The sequence below is a fragment of the Scomber japonicus genome, chromosome 4 (assembly GCF_027409825.1).
Source record: "Scomber japonicus isolate fScoJap1 chromosome 4, fScoJap1.pri, whole genome shotgun sequence".
NCBI lineage: Eukaryota > Metazoa > Chordata > Actinopteri > Scombriformes > Scombridae > Scomber > Scomber japonicus.
This window is the reverse complement of record NC_070581.1, coordinates 10,094,813-10,114,399: the sequence shown is the minus strand read 5'-3', so window position 1 is coordinate 10,114,399 and position 19,587 is coordinate 10,094,813. Positions and strand designations below refer to the sequence as shown.

The window sequence follows — 19,587 nt, the reverse complement described above, 5'->3', positions numbered from 1 at the left end:
TTTGTAGCTTTATCTCTACCAACACAAGCCCAAGGGAACTGTCTATAAAAAGGAATGTCTATCTGATTTGCAGTTGTGGTCATTTACACCTTCAGTTTGCAGCTTGATGACTGAAAGAAGATTTACATTCTTGGTAGAACAATACTTCAATTATTTTCTTAGAGTCCACTCTATCAGCTATGTAGTGTACATAGGTTGACCGATGTTCATCTAATTAAACCAATACTTGTTAAATTCTTCAACTTTGATCCAAAATGAAATGAAGACATGGCACATACGCGTCAGTGAGTTTTATTACAATCCAATGAAACACTATTTGGCTCTCCAAAAAAAAGAGAAAAATCACAATGAACAGGATGTACCATAGAGAATATAATGTTTAGAATAATGGTTTATTGAAGTTTTTATGATATTTGTATGCGTCATGTCTTAAAAATCTACAAATATGGCAACTGTAGGTTTATTGTTTGTCCATGTGATGAAAACTTTGCTTACCTCTACAAAAGGACTCCAACACTTCTTACTTTTACCAACATATTACAGCGGACTTAATACTGAAAAAAAAAATTACATCTGATTATGCCTTCAGTATCACAGGAGTAACTCAACTAAATTTCTTCAACATATAAATAAGACAATAAATTAAAGCCTGTGAAAGCCCTCGAAATGCATCGTACAAAGAGGTACATAATCTATTAGTCTGTATTAAAACGGCAAAATTTGAAATATCAAAGCTAAAGAATCACAGTAACGGCAAGCTGCCAGGAGGCGCCAGGATGATCCCGAACACATAGAATAGTCCCATGAGGAGGTTGAGCTTGGCGGTCTTCTGGGGGATCTTGGCGTAGCATCGGCTGCGGAACTGCTTCTCCAGAGGGAAGGCCATGGGCAGTGTGAGCAGAGGCAGCGCCATGCTGATGGTGTAACGCGTGGCGAGGATGCAGAAGAGCACGTAGGGGACGAAGAGCAGGAGGTTGTAGAGGACGTAAGAGAGCATGGGGCCTATGAGGATGGCCAGGGTGACAATGCCCGCCTGCTTGTCAGAGTCCATGTCTCTGGTGTTGTTGCTGTGGAGGATGGCTTCTGTGTTGAGGGCCAGCGGGACGGCGTACACCAACGGCAGCACTGACAGGTAGCCGACCTGCACCGCGTGGGCGAACATGACCGCTAGTGGGCCGAAGGTGATGAGGATGACCAGGTCTCCCAGGGCCACGTACTTTAGACCAATGCCTGGGTAAAAAAAAGTAAACAGCAGCCACATTTAACCTTCTGATTACCAGTTATCAACCCAGTGTCATCTACTGAAAACAACTAATGCGGACAAAAAACTTTAAATGATTACTATAAATATGGGGCTTGATCGATCCCATTAATAATTAAAAGGGGTACTCTTAGTAACACTTTGGGACTGCATTCCCATTAAGTTCAAAGACTCACATTTTTAAAAAGAATAGTCAAAATCAATGCAGCACAGACTGAGATATGCTGATTTTTAGTCTCTGTGTGGGTCAAGCTTCAAAAAACACTGAAACCTACATTTCCCATAATGCAATACAACTGTAGCTTTTGTTTTTGCATGAGTATATTTTTAAAGTTTTTGAATATGAATTTAAAATGACAGCCTTGCAATCAGTTCAGGTCTTTTATTATTTTGCTTGGTCAGCTGTCTTGCATGTGAAGTACTGAAGAATAATGTTTTAGTCCGTCTGCATTTTTTCAGAGGGGAAAAATAGTGTCTGTAGAGTTACCCTATAGTTACACTTTTAAAAAATCTACATTAAAGAAATAAGTAGAGACATAAGTTGAAACACATCAAAACATTAGCTTGAATCAAAACATGAAATATGCTTCAAGATTCTCACTAGTTTGATTTTTTGTTGACCCACAGTGTGATGCATTGATCCTTTAGCCCCTTTCAGACATGCACTTCACCTCATGAAGAAATATAACACATTAGTGTCATGTCTGAAAAATTTGCAGACTGTCTGTTAGGGCTGGTTCACCAAAATCACAAAAAACAGCCAGCTGTAGCTCAGCCGGTAGACTGTTTGTCTTTAAACATAAGGTTGATCCTCACAGAAGGTTGTGCCAAATGTGATGTAAAAACTTTTTTTTTTTCATTGATTATCTAACCATGCAGACAGTTAGTTTTATGTGTTCAAGTTTTTTTTGATATCCTTCTCTGAAATGTCTGCCACCAAAGATAAATTGCTGTTGGGTGTTTCAAATGTAACTTTCCAGTTTTTCAGAGCAACATTAACACACCACCACTGTACTGGGGTGGAGGCACTCGTTCCACTGGCTAATATCTGAAAAACACATAATCCAAACTGTTTGCACAGATTTGAACAGATAACACTAGACAACATATTTTTGAGGGGTGAAAGCTTTAACGGAGTTTGAGTTTTTTGCTCTTTATTTGGTAATAAAACATGACAGACTGACTGTGAATGTGATGTGTACACTTTCCTGGCATCGTATGCAAGTTGCTATTTTTCCAGTCAGCAACCTTTATCTGGCACCTGGAGCCCCTGGTATGCAATGTTGCCTAGCGCAGATTAAATATAAGATTTGTGTGTGTGTGTGTGTGTGTGTGTGTTCTTAGCGACGTGGCTGATAAACACTGAGGCAGCAATCCAATAGATTCAAGTTAATGTTTCACTCACCTCCGGTGTATAAAAAAGAGCTGGAGAGTCCCCCAAAGTAAATAAGGGCTAGGTGCTCCAGTCTAAGTGTAGACAGGAAGTAGAGCAGGGTGGCACACAAGCACCCTAACGAATATAACAACGCTCCAAACATAACAACATCCTGTGGCGCCAAGATCTCATCTACAAGAGTCCTATCGTCACTCTTCTTGTGGTCAATCCCTTTTGAGAAGTCATAGTAAGTGTTTACGAGGTTGCCTGCCCCGTGCACTACGAGGACAGCCACCGCACACACCATCAGGATGACCAAGTCCACAGAGCCCTCCAGTTTGTACGCCAAAGCGCTGCCGAGGGCCACCGGCGTGAGCGAGGTGCTGAAGCTCCACGGCCTCAGCGCGAGCACATAAGCCGCGCACTTGAGCCTCACGTCCGAGGTGACGCGGGCCATCCTCGACATGTGGTTGTTGCCCGGTGGGTGATTTTGCACCGTATTATTTAAACCAGTCTGCCATTGTTGGCCAATGTGACCATTCGATCCAGCCAGTACAAATGTTTCCGCCCTGCTGTGTTTCTGTTCTTTGGCCATGCCTCTGCAGTCTACGGTACCAGCGATGATCCTGAATGCCAGAGTTTGGTGTTCCTGCAACAGTGAGAACATACCAATGAAATGTCAAGACAGACAAAGTGTACATTCAAACTGCAGCACTGATGCACATTGTATTAGATCACTGATGTAAAACATGGCTGAGAAGCAAAATACTTTGAACACTACTCAAAATGGCCTCAACTGCAGGCTTGTTTAAAGAAATTTCTGAGTCCAAAATTAACACCTGACAAGCCAAATGCAGGTAGATTTTCCATTTGGCGAGTATGTGTGTGTGTGTGTGTGTGTTTATGTGCGTCTAACACTAAGTCTACTCATAGAGCAAAGTGTAAGCAGCGCTTTTAGCAGAACAGCAAGTGCTCCGTCTGTGCGTCTACACATGAGGTACAGTGTTAAGCATAGGTCATCCATGTTTTGGAAGTGCTCAGAGTCCAATCCCAATGACTGTAGCCCTTTGGTAAACTGTTGTTTTTAAATGTGTTCTAAAAATAAACTTGACTTGATTTCATTAACCGTTGATCAATATATTAAAATTATTTTGCCACATTTACAGTCTTTTAAGCCTCAAATTCCCTCTTTGTGTTTTCCTGTTGAGCTGTGGTGGAGGTATAGTAACAAAAAGAGGGAATTTGGATTTTGTCCTCCATCACTTACATTGTAAGTGTATTATGTAGGATCTTCTAATGACTTGACCTGACCTGACATCAAATTATTCAACAGCTTACTATGAATATTGGTTCCAAATAGTGGTCAAGTAGTGGTCAAAATTAACACAATACCCAATTTTCATTCTTTAATGTTTTCATAAAAAATGTTTTACAGGGTAGAATTTGTGTCTAAGCTTGAAGGACACCTCCTGAAACTGTGCCTCGCTTATTTTGGCATTGTTACTAAACTAAGAGACTGTGGCTTTAGTGTATTGATGTGACATTTATGGCTGACTTTAAATAAAAATGTACTGTTTGTTCTTTACAACAGGAAAGAATGAGAGACAAACTTACATCATTAGACTTATCATCATCTTAGCTAAGTTTACCAACAAAAACATCTTCAGAATGTGAGCATACAGACCATTTTAATGTCTTTATTTAACTATAATATAGTTTTATAAGTTAATGGACAAAATATTAGGAATCAATATAATGCACCCCAATACATCACCATCACCCACTATGACCTCAATAATAAACATAAAGTAGCATTATCACCTTCTTGGCAATGTCTAGAAAAAGTGAAAATGTATAAAGCTTCATAAATGTAGAATTTAAAGCAGAGCTGTTGTATTGGATTGAATTAGATTGCACAGGTGTACCTAATGAAGTGGCCTGTGACTGTAGGTTATGCATTTGTTTTAAATATTCATTTAAGCACATTAAATGCATAATACCAATTGTTATTCAAGGTTCTTGTAATGCTTCAATATTGTTATTATAAGCAGATTGACAAATATTATTACCAATGTTAATTACTTTTTTCTAACAGCACAAACATTGTAATTATTAAAACTGGAAAGACTTTAATCATGAGTATTAGTGAGCAGATAAGTTTTTTTATTGTATGAATTAATTTTGACCTTTCAGTGAGTGTCCCAGCTTTCGGTTTGAACTGTCCCACATGAGGAAAGGCACCACTTGGCACAAGGAACACTTTATATGTTTACTCTTCTTATCTGTATTCTGTAGTCTGATATGAGTAGAAAACACCATGGAGGATTTTAGAGTAGTATCGGCTGCCAATATAATGTTCAATGTTCAATGCTCAAGAAGCAATGGCAGAAAACTATTCCCCAATACTCTATTTCACCCTTCAACAGAGAAGCTGTCTGACCGCTGTGCAGTTGCAGCACATTAGCTCCCGGACACTGTGAATTCCAAGTAAAGTGGGTGTTTTGGTTTTCGCAGCCGAGTAACTTAGTGAGATTATGGGATTAAAGCTGGCTGCTATCACCGAGCTAACGATGTGTGCAGGGACAGAGAGGAAATGTCCGCCTGCAGCTCTCACCTCTGAAGTCTTCACCGTCCGACACAAAGTGCGCCTCTTAAAAACATACTTCTGAGCCCGTTGAGGCCGCTGCGACGACGGGCAGGTGGATATCTTACGTGTCAACTTCGAGGGGACTTGACTGGTTGGCAAACGTGAAGCCTGCTGCACCCGACGGGCGCCATTTCCTCCGCCGAACGTGCAACGTCGTAAAGAGGCGGAGGGGAAACCACCACCTCCTACAAATGGTTCCGACATTTATTAAATATGTTTAACCCTGCAAATCATTTGATACAAAAAAAAAAAATTAATTATTCAATTCATAGCAATGTATTACATATTTATGGCAGCCCATTTCCGCCAATGTGATAAAAAAAATGATGTAAGTCAAAATAATGAGAAACTATCTCAAAATACTGATTTAATATCTCAAAATAATGATCTTATATCGTATCTTATGACTTATTAGTAGTCTATCACGTTGTTTTGAGATAGTTTCTCATTATTTTGAGACACTAAGTCATTATTTTGAGAAGTCATTATTTTGAGATACTAATGATTTAATTAATATTTTGAGCTGAGTCATTATTTCGAGATAGTTTCTCATTATTTTGACTTTGGATTTCGATACATACTGAAGCTAAATGAATTAGTGTTTTATTTCAAACAAACAACAAGAGATTGGTATGATTTTACCTAAATCGTTTCTTTACTTCACTCGTCTTGTCATTAAAGATCTCCTCCAGACATGTATTAAGACATATGAAAATAATCTGCTTGGAACAACAATTTGTGTCCTGATAGATTTTTTCCAACACTATATATTTTTTTTATAATTTCCTTATTAAAATGGCTTCTCCTCCTTCCCCCTCATTAAAAATTCCACAAACCATAAATATGCAAATATGTTTCATTTCAGGAGTTTAACTGTTGTACACCAGATGTCTCCTACTTCATTGTAAAGATCATTCTGTTTGTGCCCTGGAGGCTTCCAAATATTGGACCATGATTGGCTACGAAACTAGTTGTGATGCTACAAATTCTGCTCATAGGCTCACCACTTAGAGAAACTTTCCACTGTCAGCAGATGAATGTGAGAAACAAACTTTGCACATACATAATTCTGCACAGTGAAACATCCAACAAGAAGAACCAAATATTTTAGAGTGGAGGTAGACGTTAATGTCAAATATTTTAGTCGATAATCTTTTCACAAACTGAGGAAATGGAAATTGTACTAATGTCCACCCAACTGCATAAAACCATGGGCTAAATTCAAAGGGAGGGAAGAGAGGTAAGCAATCAAAAATGATTTATATAGCACCTCTCTAGATCAAAAAACTGGCAAATAAAAATGGTCAGAAGGTCGTAACAGCTATTACAAATAAAATATACAGCAAAGGAATTGTTAAATGATAACATTACAATAGGATAACTTATGTAATAAATCAAACATAAGAAGTCAAATAAAGTACAGATGAGCACAAGAAAAGTCCAAGTTCAAGGAGCCAGGCTGATGTTTGATGTGACAGTGGTAGGGGAGATGACCCAGTTCAACTAAACAGCCTGGAAAAGCAAAAACGAGACAGACAGTAGAGTGGAAGAGCAGGCCAGACCTCAGGGAAAAACCAAATAACTTCCTTTGGCAGAGATCAGGGCCCAATAAACAGCCAAGCTATGGACCAGAAAAGCCCACTTTAGAAAAGCCCAAAGCTGAACCATAACACAGCAGATATAGTTTGATTAAACAATGAGAAACAAAAAGTCATTTGTATATACACCAATTTAGGGAATGTTAAATCAAACTCACTGAACTGAGAGCTTCTGACTTGTACCCCTTTTTGACTACCGCGGGTTCAAATAACCGTGTTTCATTTGTCATTGTCCGTTCATCCATCCATTTAGCAGACAATAATATTATATGAGTTACCCTTCTATAGCCCCGAATCCCAACAAGTAGTGCCCACATGGTCCATATTCCAGTTGATACCCATGCAGTAGAATCTGTCATGTGTACTGCAAAAGACAAAATGTAGAAGGCAATAGTGTGCACGAGGGGGGTGGGGTGTCTGCGCTGTTCATGAAATGGAAAATCACAAAAACAGGCTGTGCTCCCTCACGTTACCTGTATCTATCATCTTACAAGACGAGGAATGTCCTAAAAACAGCAGTTAGTCAAAAGGACAAGATGAGTTGTGAGTGACTTGTGACAACAAATGCATGCTGTTTGCGCACCCCATCACCACCCATGGACCCTAGTGTCACCTCTACATCTGGCACTGCTTCAAACTTAATTGTGCAAGCAACCTGTATTCTCACTGTGGCCTAGTGATGTTCATGCTGAAGACCTTTATCAGCACAGGTGTAATTAACATCATGAATCATGGCTGTGTTCCATTAATGTGTTCAGGTTTCATGGTCCTGCTTGATGCATGCTGGTTCGCTGTCCTGATTTCCATTTAGGAAAAATGGAAGAAAGCTATCATTATTGTTATTAATTATACCTGTGCTTTCCCTGCTGTGAAAAGGGTCCACTGTCTGCTGGCAAGCCAGAAATGCTTGCAATTAACAGTGAGTGAGCAGACACAACTTGAAAAGTTTCTCAAATCAGTTAAAATGCATCTTTTGGATGAAAAAAAAAGACATAGCAGCTGCATTTTGATCAAACTGAATTTAGTTTCCATTTTTATGTCACAACATGCTGAGTCCTTGATCTTTTGGAGTTGAGGCAAATATTGTGTAACACTGGCTTCACTTTTTCTTTTCTTTTTTCTTTTTTTTTTACAGCAGCGTTGCATAAAACTTAGGGGAAAAAATCATGTTCAAAATAAGCCATCTGATTCTGCTTTAACTGAGCGTGGTTGCAGCAAGTGGTTTGATGGACAGAGCGCGTTTGGTTTTCATTAGATTGTCTCGACACTGACCCCTTGCCCCATCTACAGTAATGTGAAACCAGTCCTCTGGCAGGCGCACTGTGCGGAAGAGAGCCGAGCAGAGCTGATGCAGTCTGTACTGCTTTCACTACCCGGTCCACAGGCTGGACTGCGCTGCTGCACCAGAAGCTGCTACCCAAGTAGTAACACAGCCTACTACCAGAAAAACGCACAATGGCCAGGAAGCAGTGTTAATGAGCATAGATGGTAAAGCTGTGCAGACTTCGCTGAGGGACTTTTTTTTTTCTTGTTTGGTATTTTTTTCCTGGAGGTGTGATCTCGCAGTCATGGTGTGCTGTCCGGCTCCCAGAGGTTTGCGGAGAGGCAGCTGGGGCTTCGCTCCTCTGCTGGCTGCCGTGCTGCTCACACTTCTGCTCGCAGGGATGCAACAGACCACAGCGTTTCCCTCCTGGAGGTTAGAGGTATGCTGTGACCACTTCACGACAGGACGAAGGGTCGTGTCAGCGATTATAAAGTCCTATGTGTTGTTTGGTGTGTCATTATAAGGTTTTATAAGTACGTTTCTGTTTCGTTTGGAATTCCAAAATCAACAAAAACAGCAGACTCCATTCAGAAGTCTGTGAGTTCAAAATTAAAACTGCTCATCTGTAAAGCTTAAAATAGAAATGCTATGGCTTATAACTATGTTAAATGGTCAAACCACTTTTCAGCTCGGCATAGTGTTATTACATGAGGCATGACTTATTTCAAACGTTAACTAGTCAGAGTGCAACTTCTGTTCACTGTCTTCCAGTTATTTCCATAGTGTGAAAATCTGAATTACACAGAAATAAACTTGATTGATCCTTTATATCCCAAATTTATCACAAGTTCTACTGATTGATTATGTATGTTATTATGGGTTGTGCGATGTGTGTCCATTTGATAACCAGGTAAAAATACATTTAGGCTAATTATATTATTATTATTTAATGAAGTATGGTCTTCAGTGGGGGGTGACAGGTATCAGGATAATCACAGGTTAGAACAGATTGTATAACCTTCATTCACATAGTTTTTTTTCACTGTTATTACACTTTAATAGAGAACCTCCATACATTTTCAATCATTTCTCTGGTTTCTTTAAACGCATCATTAGTTGGACATCATCAGATGAAATCACAGGGTTATGGCTTACCCATGGCAATACACATCAAATTTAATTAATTTTCAGCTAAGATGGAGATCGATTAATCAGATTAAGCTATGGAATTGATCCCTGTACAGTAATATTTTCAGGGAATTGGATAAATGTGTGCTTCCACACACAACTTCAATCACTGCCACCCACTGGCTGTGATACAGAGCCTGAGGCTCAGGCTCTGTATCACAGCCAGGCCCTGAGGGATAGCTTTATGTCATTTCCTCTACCACAAACTCTCATTATATGTCAATCAAGACAGCTACTGGTCACAATTACATAACTGCCTTAGATCTTAGATATAAGTGTCTTGTAGATTATACAGCACGTGTAAAAGACAAATTAGAGTGTAGTTGAATCCATTGATGAATGCAGAGAGGTCAGGTTGTGGTTTAATTGTAATTTTTCATATATTTTTATATTTTATTTGTACTAAAAAATAACATGTAGATCACTTTAATAATCATATTCTCTACCAAAGTCTTATGGATAGTTAATGTTTTTAATTATATAAAGTAAATAGCACTTGTTGAATTGGCTCTTCAATCTCTCCTAAACTAAGGATGAAATCATAATTCCTGTTTTAACGGGCGCTGGAACTGAGGTTAAACTCTTCCAGGCTCGACTCAAGATCTTCTGGGATTTGTCGTCAGATGTTTTGCCCTCCGAGTCAGCGTTCAGCACTGGCTTTAAGATTTAGTCTACTGCGCTTGTTTCAGCCCTCATGGTTCATCTTTATTTGTGCCAAAGTGTGAGATTAGATTGCAGTGATCGTAACAGGACATGACACAGAAAAGAACTGCGCCGGCCTTACTACATTAAACACCTCATAAATCACTGAACACAAGAATCCAGTGTGCCAACTGAGGTCAGGAAAGAAACTGTTATACAAAACAATAACCTGTATATATAGCCGTATAATGCGATACAGACACAGTATCTTTAACATCAGAGGAAGAGACGTCACCAAGTTCATCGGTAGTGTGGGACAGTCTACCAGACTGCCTGCCCGTTTCACTATTTTGGTAAGGAAATGAAGGAAGTACTGCATCTATTTGTCCTGACTGGGCGAAGCAGAAACAGGAACCTGAGGATAGGGTGTAGAATACAAAATGAAGGGAGTGGTTTTGATATTTGCTCTCCATCTTTAGTAATTTTCTGCAGTAAGGAAATGCTGGAGTTGGGTGCCAAGATACATAAAAAAATATCCATGAAACTTAAACATTAAAGAACCACTATAAGGGTTTTCTTAGGAATGCATTTAATAGTGTATGGACTGATTGTGTACACCATAGAGGCCTTGGTATGCTTTAAACAAACTTCTCAAGTGTCCTCAGACTAAAGGTTATGGTTCTGAATGGCCACGCTCAAAGCGCAGAAAATCTGCCATCAAGGCGAGGGGGCAAGATGCAATGAATCGTACAAATGGGGATAACAGAGCTGACTTTCTGTCAGTGTCTCCTTGAAGGCAGTCACAGTGTTGTAATCAGTTATACACATAAATCTGAAAATAGTTTTAAAAAGCTTGAGAGGGATGTTCAGACTCTGCCTACTTTCACACACCTGGCCGATTGCTGCATGAATTGGGCGTGCTTGTCCAACTGTCTGTTTGGGAGAGTTTCAGAAAATTGTCGGATGCATCCCACACTGTTCTGATGTTGGAAAAAATATGTGTGTGGGGGGTGCAAGGAAGTTTCAGTTGCTGCTTGGTAATCTGACAGGAATTTTTTGAAGCGTAACCTCCTCCTGGCTGCATCCCACTACCTCCCTGAACTCTCACCGAGAAGTGTGTTTTGCATATTTTAATAGATGATGCATACTAATGGAGGTAATGGCACACGTGTTTCTCAAAGACATACATAGTTTACAGCTTAGTTGGACACACAATGATGGTAGTAGTAGTTGTGTGGAAAAAGACCTTGCATGACAAGAAAACTTCGCCTATTTCCACGACATCTGGTCATTCTCTGCATTAACCGAACATGATTGTTAGATTGCCTGCTTTTAAAAACATGTCAGATTCCGACATTTCTGAAAGGACGTTTCTGACATTGGACAGTCAAGACAGCACTATATTCAGAACATACAAATCTTTACACTTCTTACTTCAATCTGTTGCCAGGCAGGCTCTGTGCATCCCCTCACATCGTACACCTGATGTTACATTCACATTTTGAGCACATTAGACATCAAATAAAGACTACTGTAATGCTGTATCTAAGGTACGTTCGCAATTGGCCTTTTTTAAAGAAGTCAAGATTCAGGCTGTGTGGGCAGTTTTTTTCGGTTTCAACATACACCTCCTTAAATGCTCCTTAAATGTATCATGTAGGACAGGAAGCCTTCCCACTGTCAAGCATAAAAACGGTTTCTTGTGACAAGACCACAGCCCAACTTCAAGTGTTGGAAAGCGGATTTATTACTTAAACCCATCTCCATAAAAAGTTATAGGTTTTATCAACTAGTGCGATCACTGTTATGAAATATTGCAGCCAAGGCAAACCGAAACCTACCTTCAGTCACAGAATATTTATGAAAGCACTAAAATGCAAAGCACCCATAGATGGCCTTTCAAAGCTATAAAAGGAGCGTATAATCCAGGTGTTATTATTTGTAGTCCATGTTGCTCATCCCCAAAGACACATGAGACACAACCTATCTGTGAAAAGGATCAGATTTAATATTTGGAAAGCATTTTTACTGCTGACCACTTCCCTCTTCCAGGAAATGGAAATCATATGTATAATATAATATGTAACATTCCTATGCAAGGCAGTGAAATAACGGGAGTTCAGCACTGTAGTAACTGTCATTTTGCAAATCTGCAGCTACAAAAGTCAAACCCTTTTTGAGGCTTGTAATGTGCATTGATGTGCCAAAACAAATCATTCATCTCACTGAATTCACCTCAGAAACATAATCAAATCATCTTTAGACTGGTACCCAAAACAGCTCCAGATCCCTCAAGGTTCAGTTCCTAAATTCACTTCAAGGGTGATCACAGTGTGAGGTGATTAATTAAAGGTTTTTCTTTGTCCAAGGAAGAAGCTTACACCACTGTGTTGCTCATCGGGATCCGCAAAGAGGCCCGTTCACAAATGCTTCACCTCTCCAGGAACAAGCGCTACACTCTCACCCCGGAGCAGCTGAAATGGGACAAGTTCAAGCTAACATACAAGTATTCATCTCCAGTTCTTCCAAGAGTTAATACAGCAGCAAAGTACAGTTTTTAAAAAATGGGAGGAAAAAAAGAGAAGTCAAAGTCTCCTGAGACCACAGTGTTGGTTTTGGCAGGAAAATACAAGAACACATATTTTTCAGCTCAATTTGGCATTAGCAAAAAATAAATGCAACTTTTAAGATCCAACTGCTTTTAATTTCCTCAAAGTCTTGCATATTCAGCTGTTTGTATCCCCGCCAGTGTGTAGTAGTATGTACAGTATTTTTTAGACCATCATGAAACATTGGTGGGTTAACTGCACCTTAATGCAATAATTGACCCTAAATTAAAGAGATTGTCAATATATCCTTACCTCATATCAGTCCAGATGTCCATTGAAAGTTGTAGGACCACCAAAAGTTCAAAGTGCATCACCTAACAATGAGCACCTTACAGAACTCTCTCTGTTTGCATTTGCCAGATAGGCGTACAGTGGAGTTTCACACCCACACTGTGATCGATTGGCTTCAACACATTTGGATTGTGCTACACAATCTGTTTGTGGTAGATCCAGGGATAATTTATTCTTTTTGGAACTTTGAAATGATGGTCCCATAAACTTAAGTTATATAGGAGAAGACTGGATGGTCTATAATGGTAGGAGCACAGGAATTTGGTGGCTCCTGTAACCCATAGTGGGAATTCAGCTGACAGGAAAGTTGATAATGAGCCAAATTTCAGTCATTCTTGAATTAGTAAATTTCTATCTTTATCTGTTTCATATTGACAGTCGATGACAATAACTGATCAATATCTGATTTTGAATCAAAGTATCCAGTCTAACCCTGGCTGAGATATCAGAGACTATCCAGTCTCAGTAATGGAGCTGTACTTGCAGTGCTTGTGGGATTTCTGGTCTGTCTGAACAGTAGCCATTGTGTTTTGGCAGATTCCTCTGCTGTAGCCTAGAGGAATGTGTGTAGAGACCGGTAAAAACTACATAATGCTGTTGTTTTTTCGAGCAGGTTGCTGTCCTACCCTACAAACTTGATAAATGCCAGCGACACGCGTCGAGGCATTGCCAAGGCTTTCGGCATGTGGAGCGATGTCTCGCCGTTCAGCTTCAGAGAAGTGCCAGCTGACCAAGAGGCAGACATTAAGATCGGTGGGTGCTCTGCATGTGGTTGTATCAATCCTCAACAGATGTTCCATGACTCCAAGCTCCAGACTTCTGCTTTGTCTTTACCGTTTTTCTCTCCTTGCTGTCATCGCCAAAGTGTATTTGCCTCCAAACTCATTAAATCACAATAGAGGGACTATATTACCAAGCTTATATTCTGCGTGATTCATAATTCTAAATAAAAATTATATAGAAGTTCCTAACAGCTTCCATTCATGTCAGCCCATGGTGAAGCAGTCTAAATTATGCTTTATATGTCCCTTTGGGTGCAAACTCCAGGGTCCTGCATAAATTCTCAGTGGCAGTGAGAGGAATGGTTGTCATCCTGCAGGGTGAAGGCTGAAGAAAAAGCTCTGTCTTTTGTAATCCATCATCCTACTGCTGTGGTCTACACTGAGCAGAAATAATGGAGTGAGGGTTTCCCTCCTCAGCTCTGAGGTATGTGTCTCTCTCTGTTTTGGCAGGCTTCTACCCCATCAACCACACAGACTGTCTGCAGTCCTACTTGCACCATTGTTTCGACGGCATCACAGGAGAATTGGCTCATGCATTTTTCCCGCCAACAGGAGAGATCCACTTTGACGACCACGAATACTGGATTCTGGGAAACATGCGCTTCAGCTGGAAGAAAGGCATACATTTTTATCATGTTTGTTTAAACAGCTAATATATAACTGATAAAGTGATGGATACAACAGACGCTGAAGTGGACAGCTCAGGGGGGTCCACGGCAACTGAAAGGCAAAATAATAAATTGTATCTTTGTTGCAGGGGTTTGGCTGACGGACCTTGTCCACGTGGCAACGCATGAAATTGGCCACGTCCTGGGACTCATGCACTCCATGGACCCAAAAGCTATAATGCACCTGAATGCAACTCTCACAGGGCGCAAGCTAATCACACAGGATGAAGTGTGGGGTTTGCACCGTCTCTACGGTATGTTTACAACACTTATATAACACTGTTTCGGAAAGTAGTGCAGGGCTTCACAGAACCTTTCTGCCACAACACAAATGGGAACATTTTTCTTGGATTTTGACAACAGTAAATATGCCTATCTACTAAATAACATTATAAGTCATCCAGGACATGGGATATCTAGAAATAGTAAGTCAAAGGCAAATTGACTTAATTGGTCTTGAAGACATTTTGCAGTTCATCCAAAGCGTGAACGACTGAATGGAAAATTTCTTCAAGACCTAAAAAGCTAATCCAGTTTTCATTCTGGGATCAGACTACTTAATATCAGCCTGATAATGTCAACAGATGCCAGGAAGAAAAATAAGTTTTGGGCGTGACAGTTACTCGTTTTATTCTGCTGCGTTGTGTATCGTTGTAGAAGCATCCTAACATAAAGACCAGTAGCTTTATCCTTCTTTCGCCCCGATTGATAACTTCTACAGTGGTTTCCATGACATTGGCATTAAACATTAAAAATGGAAAGGCTAAAGAGAAGTGATGTAGTTGGTTCTGGCAGGTGGAACAGTAAAGTCGGTCATAAAAGTCATGAAACACGACAGCCCATGATTGGTCGCAGTCTGCCATGTCTCCTGGCCAAGTCTCGACATTGATTCAAGAATTCAAGTAATCTCCTAAACTGACACTGTGACCATCTCGGAAGGAAAAAATGTTGTGTTGTCTGATCCCGGCATTAGATACACTTGTGAAGAACCAGCGGTACAAAACCTGTGATCCATTTTTGGTGAAAATCAAGCCGTATGTAGACCGCAATGTTTGTCTTTGACGACTGACAGTAAAAGCCAACGTGGCATTAATGAATACAGTATAAACTACTCATGAGTCATCATTAGCGTGTATTATGGTGAGTCATTTTCATTGGAACAAAAAGCAGATCAGTGATCCAAATTCTTTTGCTGCTGACTGAGAGCTGCTGTCTGATCCTCCTCCTCCTCACTCTGTCTCCCCCTCTCTTCTAGGATGTTTGGACCGGTTATTTATCTGTCCAGCCTGGGCTCGGAAAGGCTATTGCGACAGCAAGCGCAAGCTGATGCAGAAGCACTGCCCCTCCAGCTGTAATTTCTGTTACGGTAAGACAGAGCAGCAGCAGAAGGCAGCAGCCGTCCAAGGGAAAAAAAGGTTTTCTCTCAACTGAGCAGCGCAAAGAGCTGCTGTGAACCGTTTGCCAATGGAGCAACGGGAGCCAACAGGTCCAGCCATGCAGAGCTGCGATGGGGTTTTTTTAATAATCAGATTTTAAGGAAGATTACACTTGCCACTGGTAGAGTTTGTGTTTAATTCTGGAGAATAGAAGAGTCCCCATTGAGGCATTACATGTTTTAGCCCACAACACTAACAGAGCAGTGCAGGTACCGCCAGATGGGTGTCTCGGTAAGTGATGCTTTATACCAAGAACTGATAACACATAGGCAGGCTGATAGCCTGAGTCTCGTTAGCTTTATCGAGGGACACACTGGTGTGGATGTCTCCTGTTACACAACAGGAAATGGCTCCTCCTAACCATCACAGCCCCATAGATTGTTGTGGCTTTCTGGGATTTTTGTCAGCAACAAGGGACAGTGTGGAGAGGCAAGAGGATACGATTCCTGGCTCGCAGTAATCTGTTCCTCATTGTTGATTGGGAGACGTTGTACGGCTGTGGAAAATTCCTGAGTGACTCCAAACCGCTGGAATTTCAGACTGTGGCTTGAGGGTTAGAGACACACAAGGTCAATTTGGATTTTTGCGGCATTAACGAGAGCGACTGTTTTTTAGGCAGACTTTGAGATGATCACAAGGCGGCCTGTTGTGTTTGTCAGAACCCAGATGGGAGAGATTATATTGATAAGACAGCCATAGCGCCTGCAGCTCAGGAGTTGTGAAAAGCATGGGGAGTGTCCGATGTGATAAGGTTTGTATCACTGACATCGTCATTGACTTTGACAGTAATCAGAGTTTCAGCGATGTGTTTGTGAGGGAAAGTTGTGACGTCTCCAGATTATGAAATACACAGAGGTATATTGGGATCTCCTACCTCTCCTAGACCAGTGACAATGACAATGACCATTGTATGATCAGAAATGTTGTAAAATCATTAAAGTTGCATGTCTTCATTTTTGAGCATTAATCTGAATGGCTAAAATGTTAAAGCATTTTCCTTAAATCCTTTTCAGATTTCCCTTTCCCTACTGTGGCTCCCACCCCGACACCCCCAAGGACCAAACACAAGCTGGTCGTCGAGGGCAAAAAGCTTACCTTTCGTTGTGGGAAGAAAATAGCATCTAAGAAAGGCAAAGTATAGTGAGTATCGCTGTTTGCTCCACAGTCAGTTCACTTAACCATATGCTGTCAGCTATCTATTATTTCACTGGCCCTGATCACACCAGTCATGTGGTTAGCTTTAAGTAGCTCTGTTCATACCTGGTATTAGAATGTACCTCCATATGAGTCTCGAGTGACCACCCATGATCAGATCTCACTTCCCCACTCTATATGCAAATAAACACATAATTTCCATTTGCAAAAAACAAATGTTGCTGTTTTTAACCAGCAGGAGGCAGCAATGCACTCTCTGTGCCTAGTCTGTCGGGAATTAAAGCATTAGAAAGAGTTCGCAAAGTCCTTAGGGTGCAAGAAAAATCTAAACTCTTTAGCACAGATGGAAATCAGACAGTGTGTTTCGTGTGGACTCCATCCACGAGAATCCATCTTGCCTGTCGTGGCTCCTTTGTATTGCGCACTTTAATATGACGCAATTGGCGCGCAAATGAATATGTACTTCTACTTACACAGAGGACGTCAGTTGACTAGACGGTCACTGGCCGAATCCAAATTTCTGGACATTACCACAGTTGCAGACTTGTGGACTTAGTGGGTGAGTTCCTGGAAGTCTGCAAGAGCTGATGTCTGTCCAAACCCTCAATTCATCAAATCCACAAGGGGCCTCAAGCGGACTTTAAGCAGACTTCCAGAGAGTCCACTCAGGGTGCAGACTTCATGAGACTTTGCTCTGAAAACTAGCCACAATCCTGTATAGGATATTAAGTAACAACGTAAAATTATTATTTTTTTAAATTAAAAACAAAAACAGCAACTAATTATTACCACAGTAAAAACAATAACAATCATAATATTAGTCAATGTAAAATATTCACTTTTGATGACATCTGCTTTTTTTTTCTTTTGTTGTGTAAATGACTTGATGTACTATAATGTCCACACAGAATAACAGGCCTATAGGTTAAATAACGTGGATTTGTATAATCTGCTAAATCAGACCGGCAAATGTTGGTTTTTGGCCACCTACAATATAAAAGTCCTCAGTTGATGATTTAATGTGAATAGAACATCAGGAGTGTTCAGCAGTTCCTGTAGAGGGAAAATCTCACTGAGCATTCTGACTCAAGGACTTCAGTCCGTGAAGGCTGGACTGGGTTTTTCATGACATTTGGATTCAGCCTTCAGCCCTATGGTCCAGGGCGCGGATGGCGAAGTCATGATCCCGCCCTACTCTGCCTCTGATTGGCTGACCGTGATATTCTTACCCCAAACTCTGACCAATATCAGTCCTCGTGCTTAAACCTGAATAAGGAAGACAATGATTACTAACCAATCAGAGGCAAAGTAGGGCGGGTCGTGACTTCGCCATCCTAGGAAAAAAATAGGTCTAGGACACGTTTACTTACACAATGATATAAGACGGTGGACATATGCGGCCCAGACCACCTCCAAAAGAGGTCTAAGCGTATTCACACCTGTAGTCAGAGCTGTTTCACATGTCAATGTCAGTTATGAACATTAACACTGATCTGGTTTCAGCTGGTACAAGGACGGCGAGCTGCTGGAGTACTCCCACCCGAACTACATCTCCTTGAAAGACGACCACATAACTATAGTGGCCAACGCCATCAACGAAGGCACATACACCTGCATTGTGAAGAAAAAAGACAAAGTCCTCACAAACTACTCCTGGAGGGTGCGCGTGCGCTTCTGAAGGCCGCGCGAACCCCTCTGCACACTGAACAGGACGCGCGCGCACACTTCTCACACACACACACACACGGTCACGAGGAGACCTCATTCACTAGGGCACATATTTGTCGTTTTCCCCCTCATCTTTACTTTCTACACACAACTGTATCTTTGATTATTTGTCGTTGTGTAAATTCATTTTAATATGTGCAAAAAAAATAAATAAACGTTCCGTGATAAGTTTTGTTTTTTGTGGACACACCTGGTTGTGAGAATATGTTCATTGTTGTTTCCATTTCATGTGCTGATAATAAAATGTGTGCAGGCCTCGTCAGCTGTTTGGGACAATAACTGTTACTCTGGATTGATCCAGCCTGGACTTCTTCAAAGCTCTTGCTGCTAAGGCAGTCCTGGGGTCCAGGGACACCCCCCCCCCCCCCCACATACAGTCAACACAAAATCTTCCGCTAAAGGGCCCTGGGGGAAAAGTGTTGTCCAGAAACCAGATCCATGTCTCTGAAGTGTTTCTTTTTAGGGGCCTGAGAAGGTTGAGGAGTCCCTGCTTAGATTCATGCCATTTCAATAATTTACACACTGACCAAACTAAGCTACTGAAGCCAGAATAAGCAATGTTATCTACAGCCTTTGAAACTATTTGGACCTCAAACCACATATGGAACACCTCAGACGTCTAGCTTACTTTACTAGCCTCACAGTGAAGCCAGCAGTCTGCCTCCGGAGACGGAGCAGTTGGTTCCACCGGCAGCTCTGCTTCCAAGCGTATTCAACACATCAGGTGTAATAATCTGCAGAAGGGCTCCGGTGGGGGTAGGGGATAGATAAAACTGATTAATGAACATTTCCATTTGGTTCAGGCTGTCTAAGTCCCAAGACGAAAGGGGATTTTTTTTTTTTTAAATTCTGTGTCTGTTCCAGTTAAAGCAGTGAGCAGTCTTGCAGGGAACTAAACTGTACTGTTTATTTTTCTTCGGCTCAAAATCAAAGAATTTATTGG

At 40.9% G+C, this 19,587-nt stretch overlaps 2 protein-coding genes across 3 annotated transcripts; one reads left to right on the top strand and one right to left on the bottom strand.

The window, feature by feature from the left end:
• Window positions 1-373: 373 nt before the first annotated feature.
• Window positions 374-5,575, bottom strand: ubiad1 (UbiA prenyltransferase domain containing 1). 2 transcript variants are annotated; one of them, XM_053317442.1, is made up of 3 exons: window positions 5,251-5,575; window positions 2,667-3,285; window positions 374-1,230 (listed from the first exon to the last, which is right to left on the bottom strand). In XM_053317442.1, the coding sequence occupies exons 1-3, from the start codon at window positions 5,485-5,487 to the stop codon at window positions 743-745; spliced, it is 1,344 nt and encodes a 447-aa protein (XP_053173417.1). In that variant the 5' UTR covers window positions 5,488-5,575; the 3' UTR covers window positions 374-742. The 2 variants fall into 2 exon arrangements, with proteins under 2 accessions (XP_053173417.1, XP_053173418.1); XM_053317443.1 differs by having other exon boundaries at window positions 5,349-5,413.
• A 2,455-nt stretch (window positions 5,576-8,030) lies between these two features.
• Window positions 8,031-18,801, top strand: mmp23ba (matrix metallopeptidase 23ba). The gene is made up of 8 exons (XM_053317639.1): window positions 8,031-8,584; window positions 12,345-12,481; window positions 13,489-13,628; window positions 14,108-14,275; window positions 14,415-14,579; window positions 15,581-15,691; window positions 16,775-16,901; window positions 18,420-18,801. Exons 1-8 carry the CDS (start codon window positions 8,357-8,359, stop codon window positions 18,592-18,594), a joined length of 1,251 nt encoding a protein of 416 aa, XP_053173614.1. The 5' UTR covers window positions 8,031-8,356; the 3' UTR covers window positions 18,595-18,801.
• The last annotated feature ends 786 nt before the right edge of the window (window positions 18,802-19,587 follow it).

Bases quoted from the DNA above. Each gene is read 5' to 3' on its own strand.
- ubiad1 (XM_053317442.1), bottom strand. From the start codon at position 5,487: ATGTCGGAACCATTTGTAGGAGGTGGTGGTTTCCCCTCCGCCTCTTTA. The intron at 3,286-5,250 runs GTGAGAGCTGCA...TCACTGTTGCAG, and splicing joins GGACGGTGAAGACTTCAGAG to GAACACCAAACTCTGGCATT. The intron at 1,231-2,666 runs GTGAGTGAAACA...TTTTTTACCCAG, and splicing joins CTCTTTTTTATACACCGGAG to GCATTGGTCTAAAGTACGTG.
- mmp23ba (XM_053317639.1), top strand. From the start codon at position 8,357: ATGAGCATAGATGGTAAAGCTGTGCAGACTTCGCTGAGGGACTTTTTT. The intron at 13,629-14,107 runs GTGGGTGCTCTG...CTGTTTTGGCAG, and splicing joins AGAGGCAGACATTAAGATCG to GCTTCTACCCCATCAACCAC. The intron at 15,692-16,774 runs GTAAGACAGAGC...AATCCTTTTCAG, and splicing joins CAGCTGTAATTTCTGTTACG to ATTTCCCTTTCCCTACTGTG.